We start from the raw sequence: 25,920 nt of genomic DNA, 5'->3' as shown, positions 1-25,920 counted from the left end.
ATTACTAAATTGACTAAGGAAGCATTTCAACTCTGCAGTTCTCATCCAGAGTATTTCCTCGGATGAAGAACGGACATAACAGAGAGGTAGAGAAAGTCTCTGTAAAGCATATACTCACCTGTCTCATTGGAAATCTCATTCTCTGGGCAGGGAGTGCAGTGAAAACAACAGAAAGCCTCTCTCTCCTGAGGGCTCTTCCTAAATCCAGGACTACAATTCTCCCTGCATAAGGAGCATGAAGTCTGGAGATAATCAGATACCTGTTGGTAACAGCTGTGACTTTTAACTAATTTTCTAATAACTAGAATGTTTTAGATTATTGGGCATTTAACAAATATATATATATATATTTTTTTTTTCATTTTCTGAGGAAGATTCACCCTGAGCTAACATCTGTTGCCAATCTTCCTCTATTTTGTTTGTGGATTGCTTCACTCCTTTCCATGGCTGCCTAATATTCCAATATATAGCTATGTCACATTTTGATTATTCATTCATCCATTGATAGACATCTAGGCTCTGTTTACCTTTTGGCTATTGGGAATAGTGCGTCTGTGAATGGTTTTTACATTTTTAAATGGTGAAAGAAAGTCAAAAGAAAAATAATATTCCATGACACATGAGAAGTATATGAAATTCAAATTTTGTTGTCCACAGATAAAGTTTTATTGGCACCCAGCCACATCCATTCACAACATCTATGGCTGCTTTCACATTATAACACTGGAGTTGCAACAGTGACCCTATGGCTTGCAAAGTTGAAAATATTTACTACCTGGCCCTTTACAGAAACAGTTCCTAAACCTTCGGCGAAGGAATCAGAAGGTTCATTATTAGTCATCTCCTTTGCAAGCTCTGCTTGGATGAAATATTAATGCTCTCTTGTTTCCTCTTATTATGTTCTCTCACATTTGCCGGCTGCAGACAAATTAAGAGAGAGCCTCATTGTAATATCCTGTAAAAATAATATATGTACATATTTGTATGCAGTGTATAGTAATAGTGATAGTAGCTGATAGATATTTACTGTGTACATCCTACTCTGCCAAATGCTTTCCGTGCATTGTTTCATTTAGTCCTCAAGATAACTGTGTGAAGTAGACAAATATTTTTTAGTAGACGAGAAAACTGAGGGTCAAAGAGACTGTCAATAGTTAAGGTCACATATTACATGGTTGGATCTGGAATGCGGATGTTATGGCTGAATTACGTCTCCCCAAATTGGTATGTTGCCGCCCTAACCCCCCGGGACCTTAGAATGTGACTGTATTTGGAGACAAGGCATTTAAAGTGGTGATTAAGGTAAAATGAGGTCATTAGGGTGTGTCCTAATCCAATATGAGTGGTGTCCTCATAAGAAGAGGAGATTAGGACACAGACATGCACAGAAGGGAGACCATATGAGGACACAGGGAGAAGGTGACCGTCTGTAAGCCAAGAAGAGAGGCCTCAGGAGAAACCAACCCCACTGACACCTTATCTCAGAATTCCAGACTCCAGCACGGTGAGACGATAAATGTCTGTTGTTTAAACCACGTAGACTGTCATATTTTGTTACAGCAGCCCTAGCAAACTAATCCTGTGAAACTCATGCTATCTGCCAGAAAAGCCAGTCCTCTAAGCTCACAGAATTTATTGTCCCTGATTTGGGCTGTACCCTTCAGACGTCCCTCTCCTTCTAGAACCTCTTCCTTCTCAGAGGCTTAGGCCTGGAGGCTCATGTTTTTTCTTCTCTAGATTCTTGCAGATCCACTTCCCTGAAATTCTGGCCCGTGGGCCCTGTGCTTGGGGAGCAAATGTGATGATGTATTATTTTCCTCTCCAAGCTTCTGCACTTTCACATCTTCCTCTGGTTCTACTTCTGGGAGTGTCTGAAGGTCTAGGGTGACAGTTCTTCTAGCTGTTCCTTCTGCCTTTGAGATAGAATGATAAGTAAGAGCATTCGTGGAACTGAGTTTCTGCAGTAATCTGCAGAGGGAGCGTGTGTGTCCAGCAGGGCTTGCAAACACCAGGAATCTGCTCCAAGGGGATGGGAAAGCAAATTGTGACACATTCACAGAACAGCACACAATGTAGATTGAAAAGAGTGTGGCCGAGCTCTAATTATTGCTAAGGAAGGGGTTTCCAAGAAATATTTCTTATCAGTCAGGGTGCAATTAGGAAATAGAAACTGTACACATTTTTATTGTTTTATCTTGATTTTTAAGGAAGTATAGCTAGAGGTTGTATTTTAGCTTTCTAAGGTCAAATGTATTTATCTTTGTGAAATGAGATCAAGCCCCATATGAAAACAAATTTAAGAGACTGCGATTCTCTGGAGAAACTCAAAATCATGTCTTTTGGTCCCTTTGTATAGCATAAAATAATTTTGTCCCTTTATATAGAATGGGCAATAAAATAACTTGGCAGAATGGTGGGCACTCTTTATTTTGGAGCCAATCTTATCAACTTTTGGAGGGATGATTCACATACAACACACGGCTTCCTTTCACAATGTAAAATTTGCTGTGTTTTGACAACCTCTGTCACAATCAAGATAAAGAACATTTCCATCATCCCCCTCAATTTCCTCGAGGCTTTTTCTGATACATCCCTCCCTCTGCTTCACCCTAGGCCACCATTGATTTGTTCCTCCTCTCTCCCCTATATATGGTTTGCAACCTCTAAAATTTCCTATTGTTGGACTGTGTGATGGCTAACTTTATGTGTCAGTTTGGCTAGACTGTGGGGACTAGTTGTTTGGTCAAACACCAGTCTAGGTGTTGCCGTGAAGGTATCTTTCAGATGTGATTAACACTTAAATCAGTAGATTTTGAGAAAACCAGATGGCCCTCCATAATGTGGGTGGGCCTCATCCAGTCAGTTGAAGGACTTAGAAGCAAAGATTGAGGTTTCCCAGAGTGGAAGGAATTCTTCTTCCAGACAGTAATGTAGAAATACATAAATTCTGCCTGAGTGTCCGGCCTTCAGCCTCAAGACTAGAGCATCAACTCTCACCTGAGTCTCCAGCCTGCTGGCTTGTCCTACAGATTTTGGACTTGCCAACCCCCACAACTGCATGAGCCAATTCCATAAGATCTCTCTCTCTCTCTTCTATTGGTTTTGTTTCTCTGGAGAACCCTGACTAGTACAGAACTATTCCAGCATTTACTCTTTTGTGTCTTTTATGTCAGATTTCTTTTCCTCAGCATAATGTCTTAGAGATTCATCCACATCATTGAGCAAGTCAGCGCTTCATAGTGTAGATATATCACCTATCAATGGACGTTTGGGTTCTTTCCAGTGTTCAGTGATTGTGAATAAAGCTGCTGTGAACATTTGTGTGTGAGTCATTCTGTGGAGGTATGTTTTTATTTCTCTTGGATAAATACCATGTGATCCAGTAATCCAACTTCTGGGTACATATGCAAAGGAAATGAGAACAGGATATTGAAAAGATATCTGCACCCCCATGTTTATTGCATCATTATTCACAATAGCCAAGATGTGGGGACAACCTGTCTGTCAACAGAAGAATGGATAAGGCAGATGTGACATATATATGATGGAATATTATTCAGCCATGAGAAAGAAGGAAATCCTGCCATTTGTGACAATATGGATGGACCTTGAGGGCATTATGCTAAGTGAGATAAGTCAGACAGAGAAAGACAAGTACTGTATGACCTCACTTATAGGTGAATCTAAGAAAAGCTGAACTTGTAAAAACAGAGAGTAGAATGGTGGTTTCCAGGTGCTGGAGTGTTGGTGCAATGGGGAGATGTTGTCCAAAGGGTACAAACTTGCAGTTATAAGATGAATAAGTTCTTGGGATCTCAAGCACAGCATAGTGATTATAGTCAACAATACCGTATTGTTTACTTTAATGTTGCAAAGAGACTAGATTTTAAATGTTCTCACCACAAAAAAGGATTGATAATCATGTGACATGATGGAGATGTTAACTGATGCTGCAGTGGTAATCATGTTACAATATGTAAATATATCAAATCAACCCGTTGTACATCTTAAACTTAAAAAAGTGTACGGATATATTTCCATTCTAGTTGGTAAATCACGACTTCAGTCCAGCTGCATATCTAGCCTTTACCATAAGATATCCCACAATCCAGCTACTGATGAGTTAGTGGCTGGCACCAGGGGTGGCCCCTAGGATCTTGTCTGAGGCTCAGAGCCAGTGTCCGTTCTGTATGGTCAGTGCCCTGCCCAGACCAGGAATCCTATACTTTGAATATCACCTGTGCAGAAAAATATTAACATAATTGGCCATTGGTTGGGGTCTGGGAACTTGGACCCTGCCATGAGGATTCTTGTGCACTGGGTTTATTGAGGGAGGACATTTAGCAGAGGAGGAGTGAGGGGAGCAGGGTAGGACAGAGGGAGGAGCTGAGCAAGGAGGTGGTCTCAGTTGGAATCTAGCCTCAGCCTAATCCCATGGGGAGCCCTGGAGCCTGAACAACACCACCGAATTGATCTCACCTTGGGGCGAGGGCTGGCTTTTTGTACTTCTGTGACCAGTTATTGGCTGTGGGCTGGGTCAGAGGGCTTGTGCAGCTGTTGGACTGGAAAGCAGTCCTCTGGGGAAGCGGAAGCTGTGAGCTGTGAGCAGGCGACACCCCCGGAAGCTGGGGGATGGGTGCACCAGCTGCTCAAGGGTGGCTGGACAGGGAGGCATCAACAGTGTCTGCTACAGGGGGCTTCAATTAGTTTAGGATGACTGGGGTTTTGGGGGAGTGAGGAGGCTAGAGGGGGAGACCAGTGTAAGATGAGGGAGGGTCTCGAGTGCCATATTAATGAGCATGGACTTCATCCTGAAGGTAATAGGGAGCCATGGGAGGGTTTAGAACACAGAAGGAGCATAGTCAAGGTGGGCAGGGCTTCCCTGGAGCCCCCCACACACAGTGTGAGGATGAGTGACATCTCTGGCGCTCCTCCAGGCTGACCTCTTCCGTCTTGAGTGTCCTTAGATTTCCCCTTTGCTGGGAAAGTCACAAGGGGTTAGGTTTCTGCAATCGCTTGACTAGAATGGTTCATTTCCTCCATCCCATCTTTCCCCTTTTTCTCCCTTTACGACTTCCCTCATCCTTGCAGGACCTCTGTGGTCCAGATATTATAGCCTTGGTCACCTCTTTTGGGTTTGAAGGGTGAATGGCATCTTGTGTGCTCAATCACTCACTAAGACCCCAGACCCCATCTGTGGTAGGTAGAATAATGTGGCTCCCCACCCCAAGTTGCCCACATCCTAATCCCTAGAATCTGTGAATATATGACCTTACACAGAAAAAGGGACTTTGCAGATGTGATTAAGAGAAGGATCTTGAGATGGGGAGATTTTTCTGGATTATCCAGGCGGGTCCAATGTAATCACAAGGGTCCTTTTAAGAGGGAGGCACAAGGGTCAGAGAGAGAGAATAAGAGAAGGAGATGGAGGGGGAGAGAGAGAGAGAGATTGGGATCTATGTGTCTGTGTATCTATATATGTATCTATGTTTCTATGTATTTATGTATCTATATATGTATGTATGTATGTATGTACGTATGTATGTATGTATGTGTGTATCTATCTATCTGTCTATCTATCGAGAGGGTGAGAGAGAGAAAGAGGAAAAGGTAGAAGAAGAAGAGAGAGAGAGAGATTTGAAGCGAGAGATTTGAGGAGGCTACACTGCTGGCTTTGAAGCTGGAGGAAGGGGTCTTGAGCCAAAGAATGCAGGTGGCCTCCAGAAGCTGGAAAAGGCAAGGAATGGATTCTCCTCTGGAGCTTCCAGAAGGAGCACAGACCAGCTGCCATCTTGATTTCGGCCTCATAAGACTCATGTGGGACTCTGACTTCCAGCCCTGTGACATAATAAATTTGTGTTGTGTCAAGCCTCTAAGTTTGTGGTGATTCATTATGGCAGCAGCAGAAGACTCATTCATCACCTCATCCCATTCCCATCCCCAGGAGGAATCTGGGCTTGATCAGAAAACCGTCCAATTCCTTAATGCAACCTCCAAAGGCAACTCTTCCTTCTGTCTCAGACTCCCCACCCACATCCTGATGTTACCCCAATTCTCTTCCTACTTCCCAAATTCCTCTCCATCTCCACAGCCCCTGTCCTAGACCAGACCACCACCACTCTTTTCTCTCTCTTGGATCAGCCTCACTTTCTCCCTGTCTCCCCACCCATGACCACATCCTGTGCAACACCCACTCTACACAGCACAAGTGTTGTAAAACACCAACCTGCCCATTACTCCCTTCCTGAACCTCCTTAAATTGTCCTGAGGATAAAGCCTCAACCCTTTCACCCACTTCAGAAGATACTGGATGAAATGATCTTTGGCGACCTCTTCAATTCAATTGTGGCTGGTACCATGCCTCCTATGAGTAGCTGTAGCCATTTGGCATAGTGGGATAATGATATTGACAACAGTAACTAATACTCTTGAGCATTTAATCTGTCATGCAGGATTTTTTGATTTTATCACATGAAACCTCAAACCTTATGAAGTTATTATCGTCATTTTACTGATGGGGAAACGTTGCTTCTCAGTGTGTTAGTTGCTTCTTGCTGTGTAACAAATTACTCCAAAACTTAACAGCTTTAAACAACATATTTTTATTTTCTTATACTGTATCAGGGTCAGGTATCTGGAGGTGGCCTAGCTCGGTGGTTCTAGATTGGGGTCTCTAATGAGGTGGCAGTCAAGCAGATGGCTGGAGATCTCAGTTCCTCCTCACAGGGGCTTCGCCACTGCGCTGCTTGAGTGTCATAACAGCATGGTGACTGGCTCCCCCTCAGTGAGTGATCCTGGAAAGAGAGAGCACGGAGGAAGCCACAATGACTCTTACAACCTCAGGTGTCTCAGATGTCACACCATGTCACATCCTCCTTTTCCTGTTCATTAGAAGCAAGTCACTAAATCCAGCTCACACTCAAGGAGAGAGGAATTAGGCTCCCCCTCTTGAACGCAGGAGTATCAAAGAATTTGTGGACATCTGTTAAAGCTACCCCGTTGGTCTTTTTGCCTCTAGGGTCCACACTCCTGGATGCATTGAACAAGGATTATAGAAGAAAGTGCAAGTCCCAGCATCCCCTCCCAGGTAGCAATGTTACCAGACATTACTGCATCCCTTCCACAGCGATCCTTTGGGACAGGGCCTATTGCTATTCCTATTCTCCAGGTGAAGAAACTGAGGCCCAGACAGGCAAGTCATCTCCCAAGGTCACTTTGGGAATATCTTGCAGAGTCAGCATTTGATCCCAGGTCTGTCTGACCTCAGACCCTATCACTGTGATAGCCAACGCTGGGGGATTTCCTGTGTGCCAGGCTCTGTTCCAGGCACGTCACATATGACCACTCCTCGGATGTTCATGTCAGCCACACGGAGTAGATCCTACCATTACTGGGCCCATCTCATAGATGGGAATGTTGGGGCATAGAGAGATTGAGAAGTTGCCCAGGACAACACATGACTGGCAAGCGGTGGAAATGGGATTTGAACCCCCCAGCAAGCTGGTTCCAGAGTCTGCTTTTACCCTCCAGTGCTTCTCAAACACAACACAGCTCTGTTTATCCTCCTTCTTGGTGGAATTTGCTGCATTTTCATGCTGGCTCTTAACTGCAGCCTCACTGGGGCAGGGTCCCTTGATGAATCTGCTTCAGTGATCATAACTCCAGGATGGGTATCTTGCCTTGCACAGATCGAAAGGGAGAATGCAAAGACAAGTGGGGCTTTTCTTCCCAAGAACTTGGGGCTGGTCTTTCCATTTCATTTTTTAGCTTGTAGCAGATACTCTTGGTGCCTGCCCACCCCCGTGACCCTCAACCCCTCAGGACACACTAGAGTGAAATCTGCCAGCCACTGTATTTTGTTATCAAGAGGGTTACACTCTGGAGCCTCAATCTGTGAGTGACAGGAGCTGGTGGATAAACACCCCAGTTCCCTCGCCCCTCAGTTGGGATAACTCTGAAGAGTGCACTCTATGCTGCCTTCCAGAGGTGCCAGGGAGATTAAGATCCAGTTTCTCACTGTGTAACCTGCTTGATAACACACCTGCTGTGGGCTCTTTCCCTTCCGTATCTCACTTCCCCCCTCACTAGCTGGAGTTTTGGTGGCCCTCTTTGCAGAACTACCCTTACCAGAATTCTTGTCTCAGCTTCTGCTTCTGGAGGACCCGAACTAAGGTGTTACTAGACCTCCATATTTATGAGATTGTGCATGTGTGTGTGTTGGGTTGGCTTGGGGAGCTGGGAATGGGATGGGAGCGTTGTTGTGCATTGAGGTGATGATGGATATGATCAGATATAGTGGAGAGCTGAAGGCAGATGAAATGAGTAAACTCTAGACTTTGGATTCAGAGGGTCCTGGATTCAAATCTCAGGTCCAAGTAATCTTGGACAAGTCACATCTCTTCTCCAACCCTCAGTTTCCTTTTGTAATTTTTGGTAAAATAGGAGGGGGTGGGAATCCCTACTTTACGATGTTGACATGATGATGAAATTAAATTTTGTTGGCAATGTGTCTACACAGTGCCTGGTACATGATGGCTATGGTGCTTATTTTTATGGAGCAGGCTGGGAAGAGTCACTTGAGTTGGGACTTGCCTCACTGGAGTCAAGTGGTGGAAGCCCATTTATCATTGGGTGCAATGGAGGAAGGTGATGAGAGATGGGAGGTAAATGTTGGTGGGGAAAGGAAAAAGAGAGCAGGAGGGAAGGAGAGAGAGAACATGGTGACACAGCAGCCAGACCAATTTTTCTTCACGGTGATGAGAGGAGAATATAAGGGGTTTGCCACACTGTCCTCATTTAGTGGGAGCAACTCAGCAAAAAGGGTCATGATATTCTCACAGTGTTGAGCAATTCCAGCTCCACCCCTGCAGTCTTCCCACACTTCCTGTAATTGAAAACTCAGAGAACAGAGAAAAGTTTCCCCTCTTTGAGTGACAGAAACGCAGCACGATGTGGACCTTCAGCTTGCTCCTCTTCTGGGGTGAGTGTGAGGCTGAATGGGGTACTCAGGGAAGCCTGGGCTGGAAACAGGCTGTAGGAAAAAGGGAGGGCCATGGACTGTCCAGCCAAGAGGTCATAAATGTAGGTTGGACACTGCAAACACCTTTATTGGGGGACCGTCGACAAAAATCACTCTAGCTCAGGGAATTCCATCCGTCAGAGCAGAATTCCTTTATAGCCATTCACTTGACATGTATTTCCTGAGTACCTACTATGTATCAGGAGCTGTTCTAGGTAGTGAGGATAGAGAAGTGAATAAACAGACGAGGTTCCTACTCTCGTGGGGCTAATATCCTAGTGGGAGGGGGTGGGTGGAAAAGAATCCACTAACAGTAACAGCAACCACCCACTTACCATCATTCTAAGTTCCTCAAATATAGAATGCATTCAACCTCCACAGAATTTCTCTGATATTGGGTCATCAATAGCTCCATTTTACAAAGGAGAAAACTGAGGCAAAAGAGATTAAATATCTTGCCCAAGACAGCTTAGCTGGTAAGGGGTAGAGTCAGGGTTTAAAACCAGGCAGTCTGGTCCAGAGTCTGTATGCTTTATCACTACACTATGCTACCACAAATAATAAACAAAAGCATTTCAGGTAATAATAAGTGCTATGAAAGAAGTTGTTATAGAGTGTGACTGGGTGTTGCATTGAAGGCGGAAGTCAGGAAAGACATTTCTGAGGGGGTGATATTTGTGCTAAGATCAGAACAATGAGATGGAGACTTTCTGTCTGTCCTCTTATTGCTTCTTCTTTAGGCGTCAGTTTTTCTTGGTACTGTTTATCTTCTATGTTGTGGTTTCCTTGACATGTCTTGTGAGTTTGGGTCATGGGTTCAAATCTAAGAATGAGGGATCTTTTCTAAGTGACAAGTGTGGGTTTCCTCTGCTGTTGTAGAGTTTCTCCTATTTTATGAAGGAGGAAACTTAGGTATGATGATATTAAATAACTTCCCTGAGGCCACATGGTCTGTAATTGGTGAAGCCAGATTTTTAAACCCACATATTTTGATGCCAGATTTGGTATGCTTAAATACGATACTCGGTTGCCTCTAAGATAATTCATGAGCAAGAGAATTTCAGTTAGTGATGGTGAGTTGGAGTGTTGGGAGTTTGGGTCTGTGGAACTGGTTGACTGGAAGGCTTCATCAGAAGAAGCAGATAAGTCATGGACTCCAAATGCAGGAATGCAGAGTTGTTGCTTTGGGGTGTCAGCACTGGTATTAGCCATTAGCACCCCTCGTTATGCTCTGAAGTCAACCAGCAAAGAGTAGTTATGATGACTTTGATGATGTTGATGGTGAGGGTGATGATAATGGTGGTGGTGGTGGTGGTGGTGATGATGGTGATGGTGATGATGAAGATGATGATGGTGGTGGTGATGATGATGATGGTGGTGGTGGTGGTGATGATGAAGAGGATGATGATGGTAGTGGTGGTGGTGGCAGTGGTGCTGATGAAGATGATGATGGTGGTGGTGATGAAGGTGATGATGGTGGTGATGATAGCGATGATGATGGTGGTGAGGGATAATGATGATGATGATGATGATGATGTTGGAGAAGAGCTAAATGCTGGAGGACTACACTGCCTTTTAGATATTTAAAAAAACTAATTGCCCTACCATTTCATGAAATTTTAATACCACAGATAGACTGTACATCTATTTGTGTATTATATGTATATCTATATGTGTATTATACATAAAAGAGTAAGATTTTTTTCATCTTTCCCAAAAGAACCAAGTTTTGCCCTTTTGGGGGAGATGTCATTCCTTTTGAGAATGTGTGTTTTATTGTACATCTTTGAAAACCGCTTGGAGCTATTTTTGTAATTGAGAAGAAAATGAATACAATCAAAATGAAAAACCAAAATAAAGTGCAGAAAGGCAGGAATGGTGGCTGTGAAGATTATGTGCAATAATGTATGTTTCTCACTCAATTGGGTCTCTCATGTAAGCTCATCAAACCTGAGGCCATGCCAGGAGTAATTTTTAAGGTTGAGCCCAAAAAGCTTCTTGCTGCTTCACGGTATTTTTCTTTTCTTTCTACACAGGGTGTTGTGGTATATGTAGCTGCGAAACAGTCACATTAACCCCACCGGAATCAGTGGCATGGCGTAAGTTGGTCCAAGAGAATCCATATGTCCAATGTGGTGGGAGGACGTCTTCTGGAGAGGAGATTCTTTTGTTCAGAGACTGACAGCTGGTCACTTGCTGAGAGCTAGTTAGTGGCAGAACAAGGGATAACTTCCAGGTCTCCTGGTTCCCACTCCAGGCTCTTTCCTTTGTGCCTTGGACTTGCTGTGTGACCTCAGGCAAGTCACATTACCTCTCTGATCTTCAGTTTCCTCAGCTATGAAGTACAGATAACAAGGTTCCTATCCCACAGGGATGTTGTGAAGCTTGAGTCAAAAGGGGTAACTTTCTAAACCACCTGGTGTGCGTGACAAGAGCTTCATAAATGGTAGCGTGGTGGGAATGGGCATGAAATTTACTCAAACTACAACTCAATGTGGAAAAAAATGCATTTTTTTAATGTTTCATTAAGTATTCTCATCTTCCATATAAGCTCCTACTGGATAGAGGAGGAAAACAGTGTTAGTTTTCTCAGTGTTCTCAGTGTCTCAGTTTCTTGGTTTAGTCTTATTTGGGAAACCCCGTTTATATTGTATGAAGACTTAATCTTTCAAAATTTCTCACCCTACCCTTGTTCCTCCCAAGATGGTGTCTGGGTATTGGCATAGGGGCAGCTTATGGGATCTTGTAGCTGTGAAGTGTGGACTCCAGGTGCGGTGTTTTGTCTACAGATGGAGCATGGCCCCATCTTGGTTCTTGCTTGTCCATCAATCCTCTCAGAAGCTCAGCATCTCCAAGGGGTCCATGCAGTAGCTCCTGGTTTCCATGTCCAGGCTACAGAAACCATAAGAGTTTTCTTGGGTCACCTACCAGCTCTCTCCGTCTGCTTGTTCTAATCCTTGGCTCCCACACCGCGTTGGATGTGGCAACAGCAGAAAGAAAGCTTTTGTTGGGAGAAGTTAACCCTTAGCCTTGATGCCTCTAAATTCACCCACTCCTATCTGGAAATCTCTCAGGTGACCCATCACCACTTATATTTAGCCTTGAGGGGAGATGGCAGAGAAGCAGGAATCCTGGTGAGTCTTCTTCGTCTTAGCTCTCTTTTAGCTTCCTTCAGTTTTCACCCTTCCTATATAATAGGTATTTCCCTTACATCATATCCTGAGTCCTCTCTACGCCACAGCTTAATGAAATCTCTATCTTCCAGTCCTCCAAGCCTGGCTATTGAAAAAAACATTTATTGACATAGAATTGAGATATAACATTGTGCAAGTGTAAGGCATGCAACATGTTGATTTGATACACTTATATATTGCACAATGGTTACCACCATAACATTAGCTAACACCTTCATCACCTCACATAACTACCTTTTTTTTTTTTTGTGGTGAGAACATTCAAGATCTACTCTTAGCAACTTTCAAGTATATAGTACACTATTGTTAACTATAGTTACCATTTTGTACATTAGACTCCCAAAATATATGCATCTTGTAAGGCTTTGCTTTCAAGACTATTGTCTTCTTGGGAACCCAAAAACCCAATTTGATAATGAAAATCTGAACATTACCTTTGGCTGTCATTGTGTGTCTGCAGCTAAGACATCTTAAATTTTCCTGAATGAGATGAAATCTTTTGGCAGGATGGGTTTGAGCGGGGGTGGGGGGGTTCACATCCCTATAAGTGGAAAAGAGAAAGTTACATCAATATATGCCCAAAAAGGTCATCCTTGATTTAAAAAAACTATTGTTTTTTAAATAATAAAAAATCTTTAATAAAATTTTTTAATAAACCTGAGCCCAGAAAGCCTTTGCTTGGTGAGAAAGAGATTGTATTAATCTCCATAGCTCTGGGACCCAGTCCAAGCCTGGCAGAGTGTGGGCAAGTTAGATGGATAAATGAAGAATATGTGCGCCACATAGAGAGTGTGAGAAATGTATGGTAGAGGGTTGTACAAGGAATTTATAAATGGGAATTCAAAAGGCTTAACGTTTGAGAAAATTCTGTACTATCAGGATTAAAAATGCATAAACACAGGTGTGTTAACTTTGTGAGAGTTCATCCAAGTGTACACTTATGATACTTGCACTTTTCTATATATATTACACTTAATAAAATGTTATAAAAATGGACATACACTTGACACAGCAACCGCTCATCCAGAAATTTACTCCAAAGAGATAGTCATATAACATACAGAGATACCTTGCTATATACTCAAGAATGGGCACTCAGGGACTGATTGGGTAAATTGTTGTGTTTGTTAGAGTAACTCCAGCTACTGTAACAAATAAACCCAAAACTGTCAGTGGCTTAATAAAAAGAAATTTAATTCTTGTTTGTTTAAGAGTCCAACGCAGATATTTCTGGCTAGTGAGTGGCTTTCCTCCATGGGATGATTCAGGGACCCAGATCCTTCTGTATTGGGGCTCAGCCAAGCTAGGGTCTCAGAGACTTCTGCAGACAGTGGCAGAAGGGGAAAGAAACAGTGGAGAAGACACACCCACTTGATAAAAGCCTAGGCCTGGCCGTGACACATGTCACTTCTGCTCACGGTCACATGACCATACCTGGATGCAAGGTGAGCTGGGAAATGTAGTCCATGGTTGGGCGGCTGCCTCCTAGTGACAATTCCACACCACGGAAAGGGGAGTGTGGAGTTTTTGTTTGATCTTTGGCTACCTAGCTATTTCTGGCGCAGCTATAGCTCATGGATACAATGGAATACTATGCAGCTGTTAAAAAGCATGAGTTAGGTCTATATGGACTGACATGGAAAGTCGCCCAAAATGTATTATTTTCTTAAATTTCTATTATAGAAATATTTAAATACTCAGAGGCAGCAAAGAAAGTATAACAAACACCCATGTGCCCATTGTACAGCTTCAATGCCTGACAAATTTTGCTCCTCTTGGTTTGCAAGACATACTGTTGAGTGAAAAAGCAAGTAGAAATAGAACAGAGCTGTCCAACAGAACTTTCCATGATGATGGAATGTTCTAGATCCACAGCAGCCACTAGTCACATGTGGTTATTGAGTAGCTGAAAAATGGCTGATATACTGAGGAACGGCATGTTTCATTTTATTTAATTTTAATAGATTTAAGTGTAAATAGTAGCTACTGTATTAGAGAGCACAGCGGATTGTAGATTGCACGATCCTATTTGTGTTAAGAAAATTGTGTGAATTTATAAATTCATTTCTATTTGATAGTATATTTGCACAGTTGAGTTGTGACTAGGACTCAGCCTTGAAGGATTCACTCAAGCTTTTGACAATTGTTACCTCTGGGTATGAGGATGGGGGACGGGGAGACCTTCACTTTTAATTTTATACACTTCTGCATTGTTCGAATTTTTTTTACAACAAGCAATTATTACCTTCTTAAAAAAAGATAAAAACAAAAGAAACAAAAATAAGGATTACCATCTGCTTTTGGTTAGTTTCCGTCGAAGCAGAGCCTGAGATGAGGATTCTGGTGTGAGTAATTCATGAAGAGAGGGCTCTCAGGAGGCACTTGCAGACACTTGCAGGAGTGAGGGAAGCAGGATAGGGCAGGGGGAGAAACCAGCCACTCAGAAGGCATTTCAGGAAAGGCTTAGCCACAGCCCATCCCGCCGGAGCTCTAGAGTGTGAATTGCACCCGAGACGTTCACCTGCTCAGAGGCAAGGGGATGGCTGTGCTGTTACACTCCTGCATCTGTCTGTCATCGCTTCTGGAGCAGTGAAACAGCTGTCAGACGAGTGTGCCAACCTGGTACAGGGGATGGGGTGGTGCCAAGAGTGGCTACTGTCCCACCTGTCTCACCTGGCAAGGTGTGAAGAACTCATGAGCTGATGCAGGTAAATCTCCAGGAAGAGACTGGGTTTTCTTCACCACATACCAACGCCTGCTTCCAGAACTTGCCACCGTGACCTTGGCCCCCAGGGAAATACGGAGCCTGGCTGGGTGAGCGGGTGGCTCATGGCCAGATCTCCGAGGCAGCTAACAACTTCTCTGTCCTCTGCTTGCAGGTCGGCTGCTGAATCTGACAGGGACGGCTTTTGGTAAGAAACTCCCCCAGATTGAAGGCAATCAGGCCTTGGGCAAGCACTTCCATCTCCCGGTGTCATCATCTGATTAGTGGGTATTGGGACGACCCCTACCTAATGGGATAGTTGTGAGGACTCCCCTCCATGTGGAGTTGCTAAGAGGGGGGCTCTGGAGTCACTCTTCCTGGGTTCAAATCTTGGTTCTGGTGCTCATTGCCTTGGGGATCTCAGGCATTTCAATAAATTCCCCACGACTTCAGTTTCCTTGAAAATGAGGGTAAGAGGAGTTAATTCCACAGGGTTTTGATGAGGATTAAATGAGGTGTGTACGGGCAGTGCTTAGAGTGGTACGTGGAACATGGTAAGCGCTCCATTATGTTAACACTCCCCCTCTCCTCCCCTCCTCCTCCCTCCCCTCCTCCCTCCCCCTCCTTGTCTCTCCCCTCCTCCTCCCTCCCCTCCTCCTCCCTCCCCTCCTCCCCTCCTCCTCCCTCCTCTCCTCTTCCCTCCTCTCCCTCCCCCTCCTCCTCCCCCTCCTTTTCCCTCCCCTCCTCCCTCCCTCCCCTCCTCCCTCCCTTCCTCCCCTCCTCCTCCCTCCCTTCCTCCCTTCCTCCCCCTCTTCCTCCCTCCCCTCTTCCCTGACTTCCCTCCTCCCTCTCCCCCTTCCTCTTCTTCCACTCCTCTTGCCTCTCGTCCTCCTCTTCCCCCCTCCTCCTCTTCTCCCTCCTCCCCTCCTTCTCCCTTTTCTTCCCCCTCCTCCTCCCCCCTCCTCCCACTCCTCCCTCCTTCCCCTCCTTCTCCTCCTGCTCCTCTGCCTCCTCCTTCTCCTCTGCTCCTCCCCCACCCCCTCAGCCTCCCCCTCCCCTTCTTCCCCTCCTCCCCCTCCTCCTCTCCTCCTTCTGTTCCTCCTCCTCCTCCTTGGAGAAACGCGTATTATCTGGTTGTTAGTGGCTGGGCTGCGGCTGGGCTGAAGCTGGGAGCCAGTGAGGGGCAGAGCCAGGACCACGGCGGGTCCCCTGGACTCCCTCCCTGCACTCATCCCCTCTACTTTGCTCTCCTCTTGCGTTCGGACTTGTGGTGTGGCCTGGGGCAGGCTACGGGAACTCTCTTGGGCATCCGTTTCCACATTTGTAAAATGGAGTTGTAACGTTTACCTTGAAGCAGGGTGACTGACCATCCTGACTTGCCCCAGACTGGGATCGGGGGGGCGGATCCCAGGAATTTGGACTTTGAGGGCTAACAACAGGAAAATCCTGGGAAAGCCAGGATGACTTGGTCAACTACCTTGACACATTACAGTGGGGACTGCAGAAAATGCATGGAAGAGGCCTGTTGCACGGAAGTCACTTATGAAATGAAAGCTCTAGTTGTATTTTAATAAGTTCCTTTGTCTCTCTGAGTCTCATTTTCTGCTTAGGTCAGTTAAATGACCATTAAATTGTTTTGAAGATCATGTGTGTGTCTCAGTTGGGGTGTTGAAGTGGCCTGTGCCCTGGTATCCCCACTCCTTGCCCTTCCAAGAGCGGCCAGAGGGCACCTGTGGACCCCTGAGTCAGGGGCCATCCCTCCTTGGCCCACAGCCCTTCAGGGCTCCCACCTCCCTCTGGGTAAACTCTCAAGTCCTCCTCGTGGCTCACAAGGCCCTGCACAATCTTCCCCTATCCCCTTCCTGCCCTCCCCTCCTCCCTCTCTCCCCTTCGCTTCCTCTGCTCCAGCCACGCGGGCCTCCTCACTCTTCCTCCAACATGCCAGGCACAGTCCTGTCCCAGGGTCTTTGCACACACAGTTCCTTCTGCCTGGAAAGCTCTTGCCCTACATATACACGTGGCTCCCTCCCTCACCTTCTTTATGTTTTAGCTCATGTGTCGTCTTCTTAGTGACCTCTCTATTTTTGACATTGTATCCCTCACCCCCACATCTCCAGATTATCAGCTCTGTGAAGGTGGAGAATTTTGTGTGTCTTGTTCCGCCGCTGAATCCACAGTGCCTAGAATAGGGCCTGGTGTATAGTAGGTGTTTGTATTTGTCAGGGTTGTTCAGAGAAACAGAACTAAAAGGATGGATATCTATATATCTGTATACACACACACACACACATACGTAAAGATTCATTATAGAGAATTGGCTCACACAATTATGGAGGCTGGCAAGTCTCAAGATTTGCGGGCTGAGACTGGAAGGAATTTGGAGAACTGAGTGAAAGTGAGCATGGCTGATGGGGCAGGATAGGAGACGAGCTGGAGAGGTTGACAAGTGCCCAGTCAGACATGACTGGGTTGCTAGTCTGGTTTGGGGTGGATTTGAGTTGTGAGTAATGGGAAGCTCAGAGTTGAGAGACCACAAGTGATAACGTGCCGGAAGTCTGCAAAGAGAAATGTTGCCTTCGTAGCTGAAAGAGGAAGCTGGAAATGAGAAGCAAGATGTTATCTGAGGCATCATGCAGGGAAGGGAAATAAACAAATCATGCTGTAGGGAGCAAAGAGCTTGGGTCTCAAGACCCTAATAATGATAATCCATCTCATACTTTTTTTTTTTTTTAAGATTTTATTTATTTATTTTTTTCCCTTAAAGCCCCAGTAGATAGTTGTATGTCATAGCTGCACATCCTTCTAGTTGCTGTATGTGGGATGCGGCCTCAGCATGGCCGGAGAAGTGGTGCGTCGGTGTGCGCCCGGGATCCGAACCCGGGCCGCCAGCAGCGGAGCGCGCCCACTTAACCGCTAAGCCACAGGGCTGGCCCTATCTCTTACGTTTTCATGGCACTTTATAAAGAGTTTTCCTATGATGTCCTATCCTACCAATTGATGCTGGCATTCTCGCTGTGCCCCTCTATTTATTTCACGCCCCACATCCCATCCACTGGCAAATCCTGTTAACGTTACCTTCAAAATAAATCCAGAATCCTAGCTTTCCATAGCTCCCACCTGGGTTGTATCCACCATCATCGCTCGCCTCGACAAGTGTGGTCACCTCCTCCCTGGTCATCCGGCCTCTGTCCCTCTACAGTGCATCTTCCAACCAATGGCCAGAAGGATCACATTAAAGTCATGCTCTGTCCTTCCTCTGCTCAAAACTCTCCCATGCTCCCCTTTTGCTCTGATAAAATGCTGAAGTCTTACAGTGGTCCAGCAGATCCTGCATGATCTTGCTATGTCACCTCCTCCCACTCTCCATTTATCCACTGTACTCCAACGACATCGGCCTCCTTGTAGTTCCCCAAAATCACAAGGTGTGGTCCTGCCAATGGGCCTTTGCACTTGCTGTTTCCTCTGCTTTAATTAGCTTCATAGCTCACTCACCTCCTTCAGATCTTTGCTCAAATGTTACCTTCTCAGTGAGGTCTTTATCATTGAGCACCGACTATGCACCAGGCGCTATTCTATGCACTTGGGATGCAGTAGTAAGTAAGATGGTCACACATCTCTTCTGGGGGCTCACAGTCAATCAGGGAGAGAAACTTTAAACAACCAATTACAAAAGTTTTTATGTAGAATTATCTTAGATATTGCCTGAAAATTTACTCCATTTCCAGTCAGACCTACCTCTTGTCGTGTAGAAGTAATGAAAATCATGCACTTAGGGTTTTCACCGGCCTGATGCTGCCATTCACCGGCTGTGTGCCCTTGGGCAAGTTACTTAACCTCTCTGAGCCTCAGTTTTCCACATCCATATAATGGAAGTTGTATTAGTTTCCTATTGCTGCTGTAACAAGTCACCGAAAACTTGGTGGCTTGAAACAACAGAAGCGTATTCTTACAGTTCTGGAGGTCAGAAGTTTGAAACGGGTCCCACTGGGCTGAAATCCAGGTGTCAGCAGTGCTGCATTCCTCGCTGGAAGTTCTAGGGGAGAATCTGTTTTCTTGCCTTTTCTGGCTTCTAGAAGCCAACTGTATCCCTTTATTCGTGTCCCTCTTTTTCCATCTCCAGAACCAACAGGGGCTGGTCAAGTTTTTATCACATTGCTTCACTCTGACTCTGTCTCTCCTGGTTTCACCTGTCTCTTATGAAGATGCTTGTGATTGTGTTGGTCCCACCTGGATAACCCAGGCTAATCTCTCCATCTCAGGGTCAGCTGATTAACAGTCTTAATTCCATCTGCAAACTTAATATCCCTGTGCCATGTAGCATAGCATATTTGCAGGTTCCAGGGATTTGGACGTGGTCATCTTTGGGGGGGCCATTATTCTGCCAAACACAGAAATGATAGTGTCAAGTGAGTCCCTTCCCTAGCACCTGGAAGCCTGCCCCCACCTGTGGCTTTGTCCTCCTGGAACTCACAGTGTAGTAGAGGAGATGATCACTAAAAAGCTAACCACTCAAATAATCCACCAATTATAATTTTGATAAGTGCCATAAACAGAGAGCACAGGGAGCTATGGGGGAGTCAGGGAAGGTTTCTTGGAGGAAGTGACATTTAAGCAAGAACTGGAGAATGAATAGGAGCTGGCCAGGCAAAGCAGAGGAAAACAGAACAGCATGTGCAAAGGCCCTGTGCTGGGGGAGGCTAGAAATGGAGAGTGAAGAGAGATGTGGTTCGGTCTGGTCACTGGGGACTTTCCAGGTCATATTAAGTAACTTGCATTTTCATTCTGAGTGCAACAGGGAGTGTTGTAGGCAGGGGTGGGGGTGGGTGATCAGATTTGCATTCAGAAATGATTGCAGGGAACAGTGGAGGGTGTAGGGGCTGTAGGGGATGTAGGGGATGCAGCATCCAGGGGAAGATCTGTACCAAGCATAGCCATGGAAATGGAGAGATGTGGGTAGATGTCGAATATTTGGGAGGAAGAATCAATGGGGCTTGGGAACACACTGGACATGAGTTGAGGGCCAAAGAAGTAAACGGAGGTACAGAGATGTGAACTTCACTTGTCCCAGGGCTGGGGTGGCTAGGATGTAGTTTTGACTGTTTCCATAGAAACCAAATGACAATAACTTAAAATGTTTATCTCTTAGAAGTTTATTCTTCACCCTCTCATAAATCTCCACTTTGAGGATGGAACAAGGTGACAGGGCTACCTCGTCTGAGATCTTCTCAGCTCCCAGGTGCCTCCCATCTTGTTGTTTCTCCATCCCTCGGTGTGGAGGTTTTCCAAAGCATCATCCCCACGGTTATGGACAGATCACCTCATTCTGTCCATGTTCCAGCCCAGGTGAAAGGGAAAGGAGAAGTGAAGACCATGCTCCTTCTTTTTAAGGGTGTGGCCAAAAGGTGCACATATCACTTCTGCTGATTTCCATTGGCTGGAACTTAGCCACATGGCCACACGTAGCTGCAAGAGAAGCTGGGATTGAAGCTTAAATGGGTGGTCATTTTAATAAAAGGAAGAGGGGGAGATGGGTGTGGGGGAGTAGCCACCATTCCCTGCTTTGATGTTTCCTGTGGGAGCTTTAACCCAGGTGGTCCTTGCTCCAAAGGCTGCAGCTTTGACTCGCATACTCTTCTGTCTGGAGCTCTGATGCTCACAGAGTGGTCCATGGACTGGCATCATCAGCATCAGTCACAGGCTTGTTAGAAATGCAGAGACTCAGGTCCCCCAGACCAGCTGAATCAGCACCTGATTTTCCAAGGTCTCTCGGGGATCCCAGGTGAGGCAGATGCTGCTGGTCTGCGGACCACACTTGGAGAAGCAAGAGTCCAGATCAGTACTTCTCACACTTCCTGTGCACACACATCACCTGAGGATCTTGCTAAAATGCAGATTCTGTCAGCAGATCTGGGGCAGGGCCTGGGGTTTTCTGTTTCCATCAAAATGCCAGGCGATGCTGATGCTGCCCACCCACGGACCACACTTTGAGTGGCAAAGTCTAGGGTCTGTAAGGTCCTTGACTAACCAGTTTCCTAGGGCTGCTGTAACAAGTTATCACAAACCATGTGGCTTAAGACAACAGAAATTTGTTCTCTCACAGTTCTGGAGGCCAGAGGTCTGAAATTAAGGTGTCAGCAGGGCCGTGCTTTCTCTGAAGGCTCTAGGAGAGAATCTGCTCTGTGTCTCTCTCAGCTTCTGGTGTTGCCAGCAATTCTCGGTGTCTCTTGACTTGTAGATGCATCACTCCCATCTCTGCCTCTGGTATCACATGGTGTTCTCCCCAAGCCTGTCTCTGTGCCTCTTCTCCTCTTCTCATAAGGACGCTAATTATATCAGATTAAGGGACCATCCTTCTCCAGCATGATCCCACATTAACTTACATCTTAATTGCATCTACAAGGACCCTATTTCCAAATAAGGTCACATTCTCAGGGACCAGGTTTAGGGCCTCAACATATCTTTTTGAAGGACACAATTCAACCCACAACGGTCGCCTTTACTCTCGAACGCTGGCTTCCCTTGCAGCCCCGCTCTGGTGCACTAACCCGAACTCTTCCTTCTGTGCTGCCCAGAAACGAATGAGTGTGTGGATACCACCGTCTGCCCAGCTTATGCAACCTGCACCGACACTCCAAAAAGTTACTACTGCACTTGCAAACAAGGCTTCCTGTCCAGCACCGGAGAGACACAGTTCAGGGGCTCAGGTGTGGAATGCAAAGGTGAGTTCATACCCCCTCAAAGGTGGTAGGAAAATCAAATAGAAGCTAGCTGGGTAGTAGATGTGGGTGCTTTTTGTTTTTTCCCCAAATATGATTTCCTCCATCCCTCCCTGCCTCTCTCTCTTTCTTCCTTCTTTCCTTCCTTCCTTCCTTCTTTCCTTCCTTCCTTCCTTCCTTCTTTCTTTCTTTCCTTCCTTCCTTCTTTCTTTCTTTCCTTCCTTCCTTCCTCCCTTCCTCCCTCCCTCCCTCCCCCCCTCCCTCCCCCCCTCTTTCTCTCTTTCTTTCTTTTCATTCTTCATTTCTCTCTCTCTCTCTCTTTTTCTTTCTTTCTTTCATCATGAGAATTATTCCTGGTCACAAAAATTTCCAATGGTTAGAGGCTAGCACTAGGATGAAAATGAAAATAAAAATCCTACTATCTGTCAATATCCAGAAATAATCACTGATTTCATTTTTGGGGTGTGCCTTCAGTCACCTCTCCAGTAGATAATAAGAATTTTTGACATTTATTGAGTGCCAGCCTGCGTGAGAAAGGCTTTATGTGCATCGTCACATAAAATTGACTGTAAGCATTGTGATGATCTCCAATGTCCAGATGAGAAATCTGAGGCTTGGAGAGCTGAAGTGATTTGTTTAGGGTCATGCAGTTGAACTAGGATTCAAACCCAGGTCTTTCTGACTTTACTGAGGGTCTCTCAAACACGTGGCTTAGTTGCCACACTCTAGTTAAGGGGTGTTGGGGAAGCATGTTTAATCACTCTAAACCTCAATGTTTCCATCTGTAAAATGGGTGTATAAAAGTATGTATCTCAAAGGATAGTTGGGAAGATTAAATGCAACAATGTATGCAGTGTGCTAGGCACATGTGCAGTATCAAGGGCTATATTAACGTAAATAATATAAACTGACATAATTCCCAGAAAGAGCTAAGTTCTTTGTCTGCATTCCTTATATTTAGACCCTTATTCTCTTGATAGTAAAGATCTGATTATGCCTCTGAATAAGACCAGACGTTGGCAAAATTTTCTGTAAGGGAACAGAAAGTAAATATTTTGGAGACTGCAAGGCTTATGATCTCTGTCATGACTACTCAGTGCTCCAGTTGTGGTGCAAAAGCAGCCATAGATGATACAAAAATGAATGGATGTGGCTGTGTGCCAATAAAACTTTATTTACACGAACAAGTGATGGGCCGGATTTGACCTATGGGATGTAGTTTGCTGAGCTCTGAAGAAGAGAATGCATTTCTATCACTGTGGTTTCCAGGGAGCCCCAAATGTCCTTCTTTATCTTTGAGCTACAGATCATGGGTTATTCAGTCAGCTCAGTAGTGCTGGTGGGCCCTGGTGTTTAAATTTGGTGTGAAATCAATGTTCCCCATCTAGAAAGTGATGGATACTATAGCAACGATTTTGTCCACTGTATGTCTTTGACCCCCAGCATGGTACCTGATACATTGTGAGTTAAATAGATATTTGTTGAATGAAGGAACACGAACTTTAATCTTTAGTCAACTCCAATCATCCTTCTATTGACAGGCACTTAGGTTTTTCTAATGTTTTACAACTTGAAACAAAGCTGAATGAACGTCCCTGTGATCTTATGTTGATGTACAGTGGCAGCTCCATATATCTCTCTAGGAGAGGTGCAATGATGGGTAGCAAGCTATAGGAGACTTGTCTTGAAGGTGTGCTTGCATGACAAGTACATAGCAAGTGTTTATTTGGGGTGACTTGGCAGAGCAGGGCTGAAGGAAATTAGGGGAGGGTCCCCCCACCATGGTACCATGACTGCACAATTCCGTGAGTGCTTCAGGAAGTAAATTCCTAGAATTGGCTTTGCAAGGTGTTCAACCTATGTATTGTTGGGTAACAGACCACCGGCAAACTTAGTTGCAAACAACAATCATTTATTTTGCTCATGAATGAATCTGCTATTAGGGCTGAGTTTGGAGAGGATGGCTTGTCTCTCTTCCATACAGTGTCAGTTGAGCCTCAACTGGAGGCTAGAGGATCCACTTTGAAAAGGGTCTACTCACAAGGCTGGCGAGGTGGTGCTGGCTGTTGACTGGCTCCTCCCCCAGGGCTGTGGGCTGGATGTCTTAGTTCTGCCCCATGTGAGCTGCATTTTCACGGCTTCTTGGGCTTCCTCAAAGTATGGTAGCTCATTTCCAAGAATGAGCCACTCAAGAGAACAACGAAGTATATTATATATTTATGACCCAGCGTGACATTCTTCTGACCCAGCATGGTATTTTTATGACCTGGTGTCACTTCCACCATAGTCACAAGCATGCTCAGATTCAAGGGGAGGGAATATAGACCCCACTGCTTATGGATGGAGTACCAAGGTCTCACTGAAAGAAGGGCTTATGGGAGGGAAACATTGTTTCAACCATCTTTGTAAAATACAATCGGCAGCACAAGATGAAGCAACTTTGTAACTCTGACTCTTTCTCTATCCAGATATAGATGAGTGTTCTCAAAATCCCCTACAATGTGGTCACAACTCAATCTGCAAAAACCTGCCAGGGAGGTACAAGTGCAGCTGTTTGCGTGGTTTTTCTTCTCCTACTGGAAACAACTGGAACCCTGGAAAGCCAGGTCATTTTGCCTGTACAGGTAATGCTCTCAGGATCTCAGGCATGGTCTTTGGAGGAATGCTATCACTGAGTTGGGTACATGTGTTTCTCACTGTAGACACCCAATCTTTTGTCTGCTCACTCTCCTCCACTGCTCCTCAGACATCAATGACTGCCTCTCCAGTGGAATCTGCCCAGAGCATTCTGAGTGTTCCAACTCCTTGGGAAGCTACAGGTGCAGCTGTCGTGATGGGCTCTTCTCTAACAACTCCGCCTGTGAAGGCACAGAGGGCCTGCCCTTCTTTATTTACCTACTTAATTAAGAATCACCTCATTTGATGGTCCTTTGAGGCAGGGATCATGATCCTCACTTTAGGAATGAGAAAATTGAGGCTCAGAGAGGTGAAGTGACTTGCCCAAGGATGCACAGCTGTTAAGTGGAAGATCCAGGGTTTGAACTCCTGTTGAGGCACTGCTGTGACTTAAGCAGTGGGTCAGGCAGTACTTGAGAGTAATAGGGGGCTCTGTCCCTACAGCGATTTTATCCTCAGGGGACATTGGCAATATCTAGAGACATTTTTGATTGTTGCAGCTGCTGGTGATGTTGGGGTTGTGTGTGCTATTGTCATCTAGTGGGTAGAAGCCAGAGATGCTGTTGAATACTCTACAATGCACAGAACAGCCTCCCCGCAAATAAAAATGATCCAGTCCCAAATTTCAGTAGTGCTGAGGTAGAGAAACTCTGTCCTAGGGAGAGCTCAGATCCAAACCTCAGCACTTTTTCCTAAAAGATATTTGAATTAAGACCTGCGAGTTACCCTCACCCCCCTTCCCCTTCCATATTAAATCAGTCATCATGTCTTGGGGTATCTACCTGCTAAATATGTCTTGAATCTCTCCACTCTTCTCCATCCTTGGATCAGGCTTCATCCGTATTGCAGCAGCATCCCCTCTGGTCTCTCCCTTTCTGCAGTCTTGTCACCTCTATCTATCCTCCACACTGCAGCCAGAATGTTCTCACCAAGACACCAAGGCTCCATCTTCCGGAGTCTAGTGTGGTTCTATTGTTCTCCACATTCATTTATAGGAAGGGTGACTCCATCCAGCAGGGCATGGAGTGATCCAGCCCTCATCACATCCCCTTGACTTGGAGTCACAGATATTTGAAGTCATCTCTGATTTGTCTAGTCCATTTTTAGCAGTTAGCTATTGCTGAGTAACAAATCACCCGGAATGACAATGGCTGAAAAAAACTAACATTTATTTAGCTCTTGATTCCATGCATTGGTGGTTTAGGTTGGGCTCTGCTGGTCAGTTCTTTGGGTCTCAAACATTCTTCGTGTGTCTGTGGTCAGCTGTGGTTGGGCTGGGCTGTCGCACATGACTAGGGCTCATCTGGGATGATCCATGTCTTCCATCCTTCATTAGGCTAGTTTAGGGCTTGTTCATGTGGCAGAATCAGGAGGCCCAAAGCATGAACAGAAGCAAAGAAGCCTCTAGAGGTCAAAGTTAGGAACTGGTGCCACATCACTTCTGCTGCATTCAATTGGCCAATGGAAGTCATAGGGCCAGCTGGATTCAGCGGTGGGAAACAAACTCCACATTTAAAGAGAGGAGTGTCAAAGTTACGTCATACTGCATAACCTGCATCCTGAGGTGTGGATACAGGGGTATATATGGGGCCACTGAAGTATCACACTCGT

At 45.4% G+C, this 25,920-nt stretch overlaps 1 protein-coding gene across 1 annotated transcript; it reads left to right on the top strand.

Moving 5' to 3' along the window:
* Positions 1-8,912: 8,912 nt before the first annotated feature.
* On the top strand, positions 8,913-24,540 carry LOC131401945 (adhesion G protein-coupled receptor E1-like). Its single transcript, XM_058536995.1, has 6 exons — positions 8,913-8,980; positions 11,056-11,118; positions 15,093-15,125; positions 21,490-21,636; positions 24,102-24,257; positions 24,380-24,540. Exons 1-6 carry the CDS (start codon positions 8,950-8,952, stop codon positions 24,538-24,540), a joined length of 591 nt encoding a protein of 196 aa, XP_058392978.1. The 5' UTR covers positions 8,913-8,949.
* The last annotated feature ends 1,380 nt before the right edge of the window (positions 24,541-25,920 follow it).

Source organism: Diceros bicornis (assembly GCF_020826845.1).
Source record: "Diceros bicornis minor isolate mBicDic1 chromosome 27 unlocalized genomic scaffold, mDicBic1.mat.cur SUPER_27_unloc_1, whole genome shotgun sequence".
Taxonomy (NCBI): Eukaryota; Metazoa; Chordata; class Mammalia; order Perissodactyla; family Rhinocerotidae; genus Diceros; species Diceros bicornis.
Note: the sequence above shows the minus strand (reverse complement) of the source record. Positions and strands in the feature narration are given on the sequence as shown.